The sequence below is a fragment of the Cynocephalus volans genome, chromosome 2 (genome assembly GCF_027409185.1).
Source record: "Cynocephalus volans isolate mCynVol1 chromosome 2, mCynVol1.pri, whole genome shotgun sequence".
NCBI classification, from domain to species: domain Eukaryota; kingdom Metazoa; phylum Chordata; class Mammalia; order Dermoptera; family Cynocephalidae; genus Cynocephalus; species Cynocephalus volans.
Genome location: NC_084461.1, coordinates 97446983 through 97459826, shown reverse-complemented (window position 1 = coordinate 97459826; position 12844 = coordinate 97446983). Strand labels below are relative to the sequence as shown.

Below are 12844 nucleotides of genomic sequence, written 5' to 3'. Positions count from 1 at the left end.
ACCCCACGACTGCATAGCCATTTTTACAGAGTCAGAATGCCCATAAATTCTGAGTTTACACACTGAGACTCAATACTGAGTATTTTATGAGAGGCATGGATTTTATAGTTAGATAAATGCAATCTTTTCCAAGAGTTGAGCTACATAGCTAGAAATTTCATTTAAATTCTGGAATTCAAATATTAGGCTCATAAATTCCAGAGGCACTATAAATTACTGGTGAGCATAATTTTCGTAAATCTCAATCAGCTCTTCTCGAAAATGAGCCACATTTACGGGCTGAAGTATGATCATTTAGATACATCCTGTGGTATGCAGTCCTAAGGAAGAAAGCTAAAGTATGATTCATGTGAATCACTCCTAATATAGTGACACCATTATCACATTATTCTTCCAGAGTTGTGATCCCATTTAATCAGGAAAACTTAGTTCAGGTTGAAGGTTCCATTTGCTTAATCTGTTCAAATTTTGATACTTTCTTGAATTTATTTATTTTTTCCTTTTGTGAAGTTTTAAGTTTGGCATATCCAAGTCATGTAATATCAGGGAAATGGTTCCATCTTGTAAATTACTAGTTGTCCCACTAGCTATGTCTGTCAGAATCCTTTAATGCCTCTGTCTTTAACCTGAGGGAGTAGCCTAGTAAAATCTTTCTACTCTAAGACTTCAATGCCTTCTAAATATCACCTACAAAGGAGTAGATGAAGCACTCATGCATGAAAGAAAAAGTTATGATTCATGATTTACAAAGTTCATAGTAAAAGTTCCATAATTTCAAGCCAGTTAGTTCTTATGTGCAAGGTAATGAGGTATTTGTGGTCAACAAAAAATGGCACTTCTTGTGAATCTGTAACTATCTCAAAATAAAAAGTTAAAAAGTTACTCCTATTCAGGGCAGGCCACTAATCTTATAGGATTGTTGTCCTTACAAAAGGGAAATTTGAATACAGATATGCACGGAGGGAAGAAGATGTGAAGACACACAGGGAGAAGAGGGCCACCCGACCACAGAAGTGGAGGTGAGAGTCAAGGAATGCCTGGATGACATATTTCACATACCTGGTGTTGGCTGTCACCAGAATCTAGGAGAGAGGCAGGAACAGCTTCTCCCTCAGAGCTCTCAGAAAGAACTAACCCTGCCAACACTTTGATTTTAGATTTCTAGTCTCCAGAGCTTGAAACAATAAATTTATATTGTTTTAAGTCAACCAGTTTGTGGTGCTTTGTTACAACAGCCCTAGAAAACTAACATAGATAGACAGATAGATGATAGACAGATAGACAGATTAAGTTTCAGGCCTCTTAGGTTTAAGTCTAGTCATAAAATGAGGACCTGAGAAACTGTCTGGTGAAGTAGTATAGTGTTCCTAAAGGTGTTAGTTGAACCACAAAAAATGACATTTTTAGTAGATACAAAATGGTAATTTTATGTGGTTCAGCCTAGTAGATAACATAAATAATTCAGGCTTTCCGAAACCCTGTTTTCCCCTCATGAACAGACCTGTGACTGAATTCTCTAAGAAAATATTTCTCCTGCATCACTTTCCCTCTATAAATAGATTCTTAGGCTTCATTCATTTCATTTAGATAAGGAAGTTTCAGTCTCCATGACCTGTATGGAATTAAACAGTAGAGGCAATTGCTCTTTGAGGATCTGCCTGCTATTTCTCTCATTTACACATTTCTGTGCATGGTTTATCCTAGGAGACAATACTGGGGATTCCATCTAATTTACATTCAAAGCTGAGGTTTCTCCAGGGGATTTTCTCTCATTCCATTTGGCACAGCAGTAACTGTGTCTGACAACATCTGCTTTACAGCACCACTCCGCAGCTCCATCTGACACTTGGTTCCCGTCCACATTCTCCTCCTGCCTGTCTTCTGAGGCAGATACTTTCATGAGAGGTAGAGAAGAAACAACAGTGAAGGGGAACCAGAGCTGTACTTTCCCATCAATATGAGTCACGAACCCACCAAATGTCTTCACCTACCTCTTATTCCAATTCGTCCAAAGATTTCTGACAAAAACCAATAGTCTCTAAACTAGCCTTTGTCCTTTGGGATTCTTGAGCATTCTCATGTCTAAACATTTATTTCCTAGACTTTCATATATCTAGTCCCTTTCAAAGTTTTCTCAACTATGAAAAAAAAACACTCAAATTTTACTGATAATTTTTTTAACAAGATACCAAAAATATCTTGCACGTGACTACTGCCAAAGCATGCCAATTTATTTTCATAAAAAGATATTTAGCAAGAAATTCTATTTCATACAATATATAATAATCTTTACTTCAAATAAATTTTCAGATAAATTTTATAAGGAATTGATTTCAGGGAAATTCCAAACCTTATCAATCAAAAAATTCCTCTACATTCTGGAATAATTTAAGTCATTTCCTATACCAAACAGGAAATTCAGAATAAGAGTTTATTAGTAAAAATTGCCATTTAAATTATTACCTATTTCAATTAAATTGTCTTTGTTGTTTGGCTACAGCTTTAAATTTTAACAGATTGTTTCAAAATGTCATTCTATTTCTACTCGACTGAAAACCTTGTGCCGGTATGCTCTTCTTCATTATATGCGATTCTAAAATTTCCTTGTGCCAGACAACACATAAACAGCTGGTGATATTAAGCTGCCTTGAGGGGGAAAAATTCCTTGGCCTAAAAATGGTATCACTTGATTTCAAAATTTATGATACTTTTCTCCTTAGCATACTTTACAACTGGGTTTTCAGAAATATGTATACTTCACATAAAATTTGACAAAGGAAGAATGTGCTATAAAATATCTTGTCTTGTTGTGGTTTTATAAGCAGAAACAACGTAAGGACCGAAAGTGCAAGTGGGGCATTAAAGTGACAAAATGCTGTCTGGGATGCAGAGTGTATTACCCAGGTGCTCGCACTTATATTCTGAACTCCCACCTGCCGCATTTCTTAGTCATTAGAGATGAGCATAAGACACTTTTGCCTCCTCAGCTCATCTATGAGTATAGGGCAAAAGAAATAATGCTAAAACAAAATCCTTCCTTCTTGTCCAAATACGAACTTCTAGATGAGTAGGTTCAGTCCCAGAAACATTGGCATTTGTCCTGTTGTACTTGGCTGAAGCAAACCCAACATTTGAAAATCTAAGCAAATGACAAGTGACAACTCCTTTCACAAATACATATATTGGTGCTTCATTTCAGCTTCTTTTAAACAACAAGCTTTTCTAGCATATTAAGATGTGATTTTAATATTTAAATATTGAAATGTAATATATACGTATATATACACAAACTCATAGAGACAGACATAGATATATCTCCAACAACATGGCTGATATAAAAAGCAAGGTTTACCTGCCAGCTCTAAATGATTTTCTTTTCCACACTTCTCCCCACAACCGTACCCAAGCTGAGATCCAGTTGCTTTCAAAGAGCAACACAGTTTCCACCAGACAACAACAGTTTGGGTTGCACTCTCAAAATCAAGATTAGAAGGAGTCGACTGCATATGGCAGCTCTCTGGAACTTTGTCCCTTGAGTCAGGTTCCCAACTTCTCCAGGTTACTGGTCCCTTAGAGATGCTATTATATAATGAAATAAACTTACTGTTTTCTTTAACACTTTGAGAGCATAAGGCTTCTGCGTCCCCTTCTGTTTGCATCTGTACACAATGGACGTAGCACCCCTTGAGGGGGAAAAAGACAAAAAGAAAATGTTATGCTTTAGACATGAATTAAAGGGGAAAGCCTGAAATAAGTGTCTCTTGCAGTTACCCTCATAACTGACAAGTGTTTGTAAGTTCTAGTATAGGACTGGCCCTAGCCATCAAGAATACTTTTTTCTCACAACTAAATACAGGTTGCTCAGAAACTTCTACATTTTCTAGCCTGCTGTTTTCCTCCTGCCCTATCCCTACACAGGTAACATACCCAGGGCTTTGCATTCAGTAGGCTCTGGAATAAATCAGGTCCTCAGGTTAATATAGTTTCTGGAGGATGCCCACCCAATTTCAGAATCCCAGAGCTTTCCTAGAGGTACACGTCTGGATTAAAATAAGCCATATGTCTTCAGGGAGAGGGTTTAAGTTCAGCACTCTGTTATTAGGGTCAGAACAGTCCTTATTTCTAGTACTTGGCAGGGGAGCTGGGGATCTCTTTCTTTCTTACTTTTTTTTTTTTAACTTGTAAAGGAGAATAGGAAGAAGTGACTCAATAATTATCTTCATATTTGTGCAAGGTTACTAAAAAGAGAGCATTACAAAGCACGACAGTATGGTCTGAATGCTCGCACTCCACACATTAATAGAGTAAGAGAAAGAGAGAGAGACAAAAAGGAACTTGCAGAACAAACAGGCATGAGTTTCAATTTCAGAAAGAGAACTCCCATAAACATCTTAAAATAAGGTCAGTGTGAAATAAATGAGTCAGTCTTTCAAGATTAGGCCAAAGGACTTCTTATAACATATTCAGTCCTACGGTTCTGAAATTCTAAGTGAGCACAAAGAATTATAAAAATCAAATACATTTACAACTATCTAAGCACAACAAATTTTAATAGAGCCTAGAGAAGTTGGGGACTGGTATGTTGTAAAAACTAATAGTTAAAAAAGACTTTTACCACATTTTTTCAAACTTTGGTAATATATGACACATCCACAGAGAAGTACAGGGCTCTAGAAATTAAGTGAAGGTAAATATAAAATTCATTTTTCTTTATTTTTTAAATTGCCTTAAAAGGTAACTATCTAAAGCAAAAATATTAACAATTCATTGTGTTTACAGCATGTGTAAAAGTAAAATATATAACAATAGCACAAAGAATAGGAGGGAGAAATTGGAAAAATACTGTTGTTAAGTCTTTATACTACAGGTAAGGTAGCATGATATTACTCAAAAGTAGATTAATTAAACATGTATGAGTATATTGTGTAGCCTAGCATAATGACTAAAATAATTATTTAAAAGAAAAATCAATAATAAATCAATAACAGAGATAAAATGGAATAATCAAAATAAAATGCAAAGGAGCAAAAATAAAATAAGAGATTTAAAAAATAAAGCAGCTAAGAATGTGGTGGTTTTTAATCCAATTACGTCAATAATTACATTAAATGTAAACTTCGTAAACCATCAATTAAAATTAAATATCATTAGATTGGATCAAAAATCAAGACCAAAGTATATGCTATGTAGAAGATACTCATTTTAAATATAAAGACATAAATAGGTTAAAAAAATACATTGATAGAAAAGAGATATTATGCAAACCCTAATCAAAAGAAAGCAGAAATAGCTATATTAATATCAGACAAAGTAGATTTCAGAAAAAGGATAAAGAGGAATATTACTTAATATAAAGGAATCAATTCCCCTAAATTACATAATAAATGTAAATGTGCACCTAACAAGAGGACTTCAGAATACATGAAGCAAAAACTGGTAGAACTGAAAAAAGAAGTAGGCAAATCCACAAATACACTTGGAAACTCTAACATACTATCTCAGAAATTGATAGAAAAAGTGAATAAACTCTCATCAAGGATATGAAAGACATAAATGGCATTTTGTTAACTAAATTAAGCTAACTGACATTTAAAGAAAACTGTACACAAAAACAGCAGAATACACATTCTTTTCAAAGTTATAGGACTCACATACTTGATTTATAGGCTTACTATAAAGCTATAGTAATCCAGAGTATGATATTGGAGAAAGAATAGACATGGAGACAAACAAAATTTAAAGAAGGATCCAAAAACAGTACTATGCATATATGACCAATTAGTTTCTAACTAAGATAAAAAGACAATTCACTGGAGAAAGGACAGACTTTCTAAGAAATAGTGCTGGAACAACTGGATACCCATATGCAAGAAAACAAAAACAAAGTTTATTCGTGCCTCACACCATATATAAAAAATTACTTAAAAGTGACCATTCATAGAAATGTAGAAACGTGAACTATAAAACTTCTTTTAAAAAGATCAAAGAAAAGTTTTATGTCCTTCAGTTAGGCAATGACTTTTTGAAACAAAATGAAAAATGCAATAAATGAAAGAAAAATAAACAAACAAATTGGACTTAAGAACATCTGCTCTTTGAAAGCCACAGACTGGAAGAAAATATTTGTAAATCACATATCTAAAAAGGACTTGTAGCTAGAATACATGAATAACCCTCAAGACTCAATAATAAGAAACAAACAACATATAAAAAAATGGGCAAAATATTTGAACACATACAATTGATAGTACAGAAATAAAAAGGGTCATAAGAGAGTGCTGTGAACAATTATATACCAACAAATTGGATAACATAGAAGAAATTAATAAATTCTTAGACACATATGACCTACCAAGATTAAATCATGCAGAAATAGAATATCTGAACAGACCAATAATGAGTAAGGAGATTGAATCATAATAAAAAGTCTCCCATCCTGGAAACACACAACTCACCAAAGTTGAGTCATGAAGAATTAGAAAATCTAAACAAATCAATAATGAGTAATGAGATTGAAGCAATAATAGAAAGGCTTCCAGCAAAGAAAACCCAGGATCAAATGGCTTCACAGTCAAATTCCACAAAACATTCAAAGAAGAACTAATACCAATTCTTCTCTATCAACTCTTCCAAAAAATTAAAGAGGAGAGAATACTTCTAAACTCATTCTACTAGGCCAGCATTATCCTCATACTAAAACTGGAAGAAGACACAACACTGCAGACCAATATCTGTAATGAATACATATGTGAAGATCCTCAACAAAGCACTAGCAAACAGAATCCACCAGCACATTAAAAAGATCATTCACCATGATCAAGTGGGATTCATCCCAGGGATGCAAGGAAGGTTCAACATACACAAATCTATAAACATGATACACCACATCAACAGAATGAAGGAAGAAAACATATGATCATTTAAATAGATGCAGAAAAAGCATTTGATAAAATCCAACAAACGTTCATAATACGAACACTCAAGAAATTAGGTAAAGAAGGAATGTACCTCAACACAATAAAGGCCATATATGACAAATCCACAGCTAATATTACACTGAATGGACAAAAGCTGGAGGCTTTTCCTCTCAAAAGGAACAAGACAAGGTTGAGCACTATCTCCACTCTTATTCAACATAGTATTAGAAGTTCTAGCAAGTGCAATAAGGTAAGAGAAAGAAATAAAAGGCATTCGAATTGGAAAGGAGGAAGTCAAACTATCCCTATTTGTAGATGACAAAATCCTATACATAGAAAACCCTAAAGACTCCGCCAAAAAATTACTAGTACTAATAAATGAATTCAGTAAAGTGGCAGGACACAAATCAACACACAAAAAGCAATAGCCTTCCTATACACAATGAAATAGCAAAAGAAGAAATCAAGAAAGTAATCCCATTCACAATAGCTACCAAAAAAATGAAATACCTAGGAATAAATTTAATGGAGGAAGTGAAAGACTTCTATAATGAAAACTTTAAACAGTGAAAAAAGTTGAGGACACAAATAAATGGAAAGATATCCCATGTTCTTGTGTTGGAAGAATTAACTTCACCAAAATATTCATATTACTTAAAGCAAACTGCACATTCAATGCAGTCTCTATCAAAACACCAATGATATTCTTCACAGAAATAGAAAAAACGATCTTAAAATTTATATGGAACCACAAAAGACCCCATGTTGAAAGTGTCACACTTCCTGACTTCAAAATATACTATAAAGCTATACTAACCCAAACAGCATAATACCAGCATAAAAACAGACAAATTGACCAACCAAATAGAATAGTTTGCCCTGAAATAAATCCACACACTTACAGCCAACTTACTTTTGATGAAGGTGCAAAAAATACACAGTGGGGAAAGGACACCCTTTTCAACAAATGGTGCTGGGAAAACTGTATATCCACATGCAGAATATTGAAACTAGGCCTTTATCTCTCGCCATACACAAAAATCAACTCAAAATGGATCAAATAACTGAATTTAAGACCCGAAACTATGAAATTACTAGAAGAAAACATGGGTGAAATGCCACATGAAATGGGAGTGGGCAGCACTTTTCTGAATGAGACTGCAAAGTCACTGGCAACTAAAGCAAAAATACATAGATGGGACTACAACAAACTAAAAAGCTACTACACAGCAAGGGATACCATAAACAAAGTGAAGAGACAACCTACATAATGAGAGAAAGTGTTTGCCCACCACACATCAAAGGACCAATATGCAGAATGTATAAGGAACTTAAACAAGTCAACAGCAAAAAACAAATAACCCAGTTAAAAACGGGTAAAGGACCTGAAAATACATTTCTCAAAAGAAGACATACAAATAGCCAGCAAATACATAAAAAAAAATGTTCAACATCACTACTCATCAGGGAAATTCAAATTAAAACTACAATGAGATATCATCTCACTCCAGTTAGAATGGCTATTATCAATAAAACAAAAAATAACAAATGCTGGTGAGGATGCAGAGAAAAAGGAACTCTCCTACATTGCTGGTGGGAGTGTAAATTGGTACAGCCACTGTGGAAATCAGTATAGAGGTTCCTAAGAGAACTAAAAATAGACCCAGAAATAGAACTAAAAATCTACCCTATGATCCAGCTATCTCACTACTGGGTATATACACAAAGGAAATGAAATCAATATATCAAAAGGACATCTGCACTCCCATGTTCATTGCAGCACTATTCACAATAGCTAAGAGATGGAATCAACTTAAATGTCCATCACCAGATAAATGGATACAAGAACTGTGATATATATATACAATGGAATACTACTCAGTTATTTAAAAAAATGACATCCTATCATGTTCAGTAACAAGGCTGGAACTAGAAACCTTCATGTTAAGTAAATCAGGCACAGAAAGACATATACCACATTATATCACTCATATGTGGAATCATAAAAAAAAAGAAAGTGGGTCTCATGGAAGTATAGAGTAGAATAATGGTTACCAGAGGCAGGGGGGAGGGAAGGTAGGAGGAAAAGTTGTGGACTAATGGATACAAAACTATGCTATCTATCCTAAGTGAATCATCGTGTACTGAAACAAAACAGTACCCCACAAATATGTACAAGAAAATGTTTTTTAAAAAAGCCTCCCATCAAAGAAAAGCCAGGATCTGATGGCTTCAATGCTGAATTCTACCAGACATTTAAAGAAGAACTAGTACCAATCCAACTGAAAGTGTTTCAAGAAAATTGAAGGGAAGAAAATACTTTCAAATTTATTTTATGAGGCCAGCATTACCCTAAAGCTAAAGCCAGACAAGGACACTACAGGAAAATAAAATATCTCTAATGAACAAAAATGCAAAAAATCTCCAACAAAATACTAGCAAACCAAATTCAACAGCATATTAAAAGAATCATTCACCATAATCAAGTGATATTCTTGCATCCTTGAATGCAAGAATGGCTAAACATATGCAAATCAGTAAATGTGATACACCACATTAACAAACTGAAGGATAAACCATATGATCATCGCAATAGTTTCAGAAAGAGCATTAGACAAAATTCAATATTCTTCTATGATAAAAATTCTCAACAAATTAAGTATAGAAAGAATGCGCTTCAACACAATAAAGCCCATATATAACAAACCCACAGCTAATATCATAATCAATGGTGAAAATTTGAAAACTTTTCTTCTATGATCAGTAACAAGACAACAATACCCACTTCTACCACTTCTACTCAACATAGTACTGGAAGTCCTGGCCAGAACATATAGGCAAGAAAAAGAAAAGAAAAAAAAAGTCCTAACCAAAAAAGAAGAAGGCGAATTGTCTCTCTTTGCAGATGACATGATCATATATATAGAAAACCCTAAAGACTCCACCAAAAAACTTTAGGGACTAATAAACAAATTCAGTAAAGTTTCAGGAAACAAAGTCAACATGCAAAATTCAGTTGCATTTCTATATACTGACAAAAATTATCCACAGACACACACACAAAAAGTTAAGAAGACAATCCCATTTACAATAGCTACTAAAAAAATAAATAAAATATTTAGAAATAAATTTAATGAAGGAAGCAAAATATCTGTACACTGAAAACTTTAAAATATTGATGAAAGAAATTGAAGAATAGATAAATAAATTGAAAGATATCCTGTGTTCATAGATTGGAAGAATTAATATTGCTAAAATGTCCAAACTACTCAAAGTGATCTACAGATTCAATGCAATCCTTATCAAAGTTCCAATGACATTTCTCAAAGAAACAGAAAAAACAATCCTAAAATTCCTGTGGAATCACAAAAGACCGTGAATAGCCAAAGTAACCATGAGCAAAAAGAACAAGGCTGGAGGTATCACATCACCTAATTTCCACATCTACTAAAAAGCTAAAGTAATGAAAATGGCATGATACTGGAATAAAAACAGACACATACACTAAAGGAAGAGAATAGAGAGCCTAGAAATAAATCCACCCATTTATGGTCAACTGATTTTTGACAAAGATGCCAAGAACACACTATGGGGACAGGACAGTCTCTTGAATAAATGATGTTGGGCAAACTGGATATCCACATACATAAGAATGAAATTAGAACCTTATCTTACACTATATACAAAGATCAATTCAAAATGCATTAAAGACTTAAGCATAAGACCTGAAAATCTAAAACTGCTAAAAGAAAACATGAGGGAAAAGCTCCATGACATTGGTCTGGGCAATAATTTTTTGATATGACACCAAAAGCACAGGCAACAAAACGTAAAAATAGACAAATGGGATTACATCAAACTAAAAAGCTTCTGCACAGCCAAGGAAACAATCAACAGAGTGAAGAGACAACTTACAGAATGGGAGAAAATATGGGCAAGCCATACATCTGATACATGGTTAATATCCAAAATGTAAAAGAAACTCAAACAAATCAATAGCAAGAAAACAACTAGATGAAAACATGGGCAAAGGACCTAAATAGACATTTCTCAAAAGAAGACATACAAATGACCAACAGGTTTATGAAAAAATGTTCAACAACACTAATCATCAGGGAAATGCAAATTAAAACTCCAATGAGATATTATCCTTCTTACCTGTTAAAATAGCTATTATCAAAAAGACGAAAGATAAATGTTGTCAAAGATGTAGACAAAAGAGAATCCTTATACACTGTTGTTGGGAATTAGTACAACCATTATAGAAAACAGTACAAAGGTTCCTCAAAAAGTTAAAAATAGAACTACCATATGATCCAGCAATCCCAGTATTGGGTATATATCCAACGAAATGAAATCAGTGTGTCAAAAAGATACCTGCACTTTCATGTTCATTGCAACAGTATTTACAATAGCCAAGATATGGAATCAACCTAAGTGCCTATCAACAGATGATAAATGGATAAAGAAAATGTGGTTTATATACATGATGGAATACTATTAAGCCTTTAAAGAGAAGGAAATCCTGTCACCTAGAGGACACATTATGTTAAATGAAATAAGCCAGGCACAGAAAGACAAATGCTGCATGATCTCACTATGTGGATTCTAAAAAAGGTGAGCTAAGAAGCAAGAGAGTAGAACAGTAGTTACCAAAGGCTCAGGGGTGGAGGTTTGGGGAAGATGTTTGTCAAAGCATAAAAAATTTCAGTTAGCCAAGAGGAATAAGTTGGAGAGATCTATTCTACAACATGGTGACTACAGTTAATAACAATGTATCATATACTGAAAATTGCTAAGAGAGTAGAGTTTAGGTGCCATACCACACACACAAAAAAGATAAGTGTGTGAGGTAATGCATATGTAAATTTGCTTGATTTAGTCATTCTACAATGTTTGCAAATTTCAAAATATCATGGTGTACTATAAAGTTGCACAATTTTTATTTTTAATAAAGAAAATATTTGAACATATACTTCACCAAAGAAAATATGAGTATATGGATGGCAAATAACACAGTAAGATGCTCGACGTCATTCATTAGTCATTAGGGAAAAGCAAATTAAAACCACAGGGAGATACAACTACACACTTATTTGAATGCTCTAAAAAAAGTCTGGTAAGGATGCAGAGCAACTGAAACTCTCATACATTGCTGGTGGGTATGCAAAATGGTACAGTCACTTTGGAAAACAGTTTAGCAGTTTTTTATAAAGTTAAGCATATCATATGACCCATCTATCTCACTCCTAGGGATTTGCCCAAGTGACATGAAAACTATATTCAATCACAAATTTGAACATGAGTCTTCATAGCAGCTTTATTAGTAATCATCAAAAACTAGAAACAGCTCCAATATCCCTCAAATGTGAAATGGATTATCAATCTGTGGTACATCCACACATGAAATTCTACCTAGAAATGAAAGGAATGATTGAGGGTACAGAGAGCAAGTTAGATAAATCTCTAATATAATATCTTAAAAAAGAGAAGCCAGGTTCAAAAGGCCATGTGCTGTATGACTCCATTAATACAGTATTCTCGCAAAGACAAAACTATTACGGACAGAAAATATATCAGTAGTTGTCAGGGGCTCACAGGTTGAGAGACTGACTACAAATAAGCAGGACAGATTTTTTTCACATGATGGTAGTGTTCTCTATCTTGATGGTGGTGTTTACATAACTATACATATTTGTCAAAATAGGCAAAACTGTGCAATAAAATAGGTAAAATTTACTGTGTGAATTATACCTTAATAAAGATACAGTAAAAAAGTTATTTCCAAGAAAACCACTAAAAAGAACACATTACCAAAATGTAGCCTAGAGCATTCAACCCATTCTACTTTCATTTAAGAGTAACTGGTGAAATTTAAAAAAAAAGAAAGAAAAAGAGAAAAGAAATATAAAGAAAAGTGATGAGCA

General features: G+C 33.8%; 1 protein-coding gene across 1 annotated transcript in view; it reads right to left on the bottom strand.

Annotated features, from left to right (window-relative positions):
- The window catches only part of CAMK4 (calcium/calmodulin dependent protein kinase IV), a 235297-nt gene that overhangs the window by 109233 nt on the left and 113220 nt on the right, over window positions 1-12844 (bottom strand). Inside the window, exon 2 of the mRNA XM_063082936.1 lies at window positions 3605-3683. Coding sequence (XP_062939006.1) covers window positions 3605-3683 — 79 coding nt within the window. The remainder of the gene's footprint in view (window positions 1-3604; window positions 3684-12844) is intronic.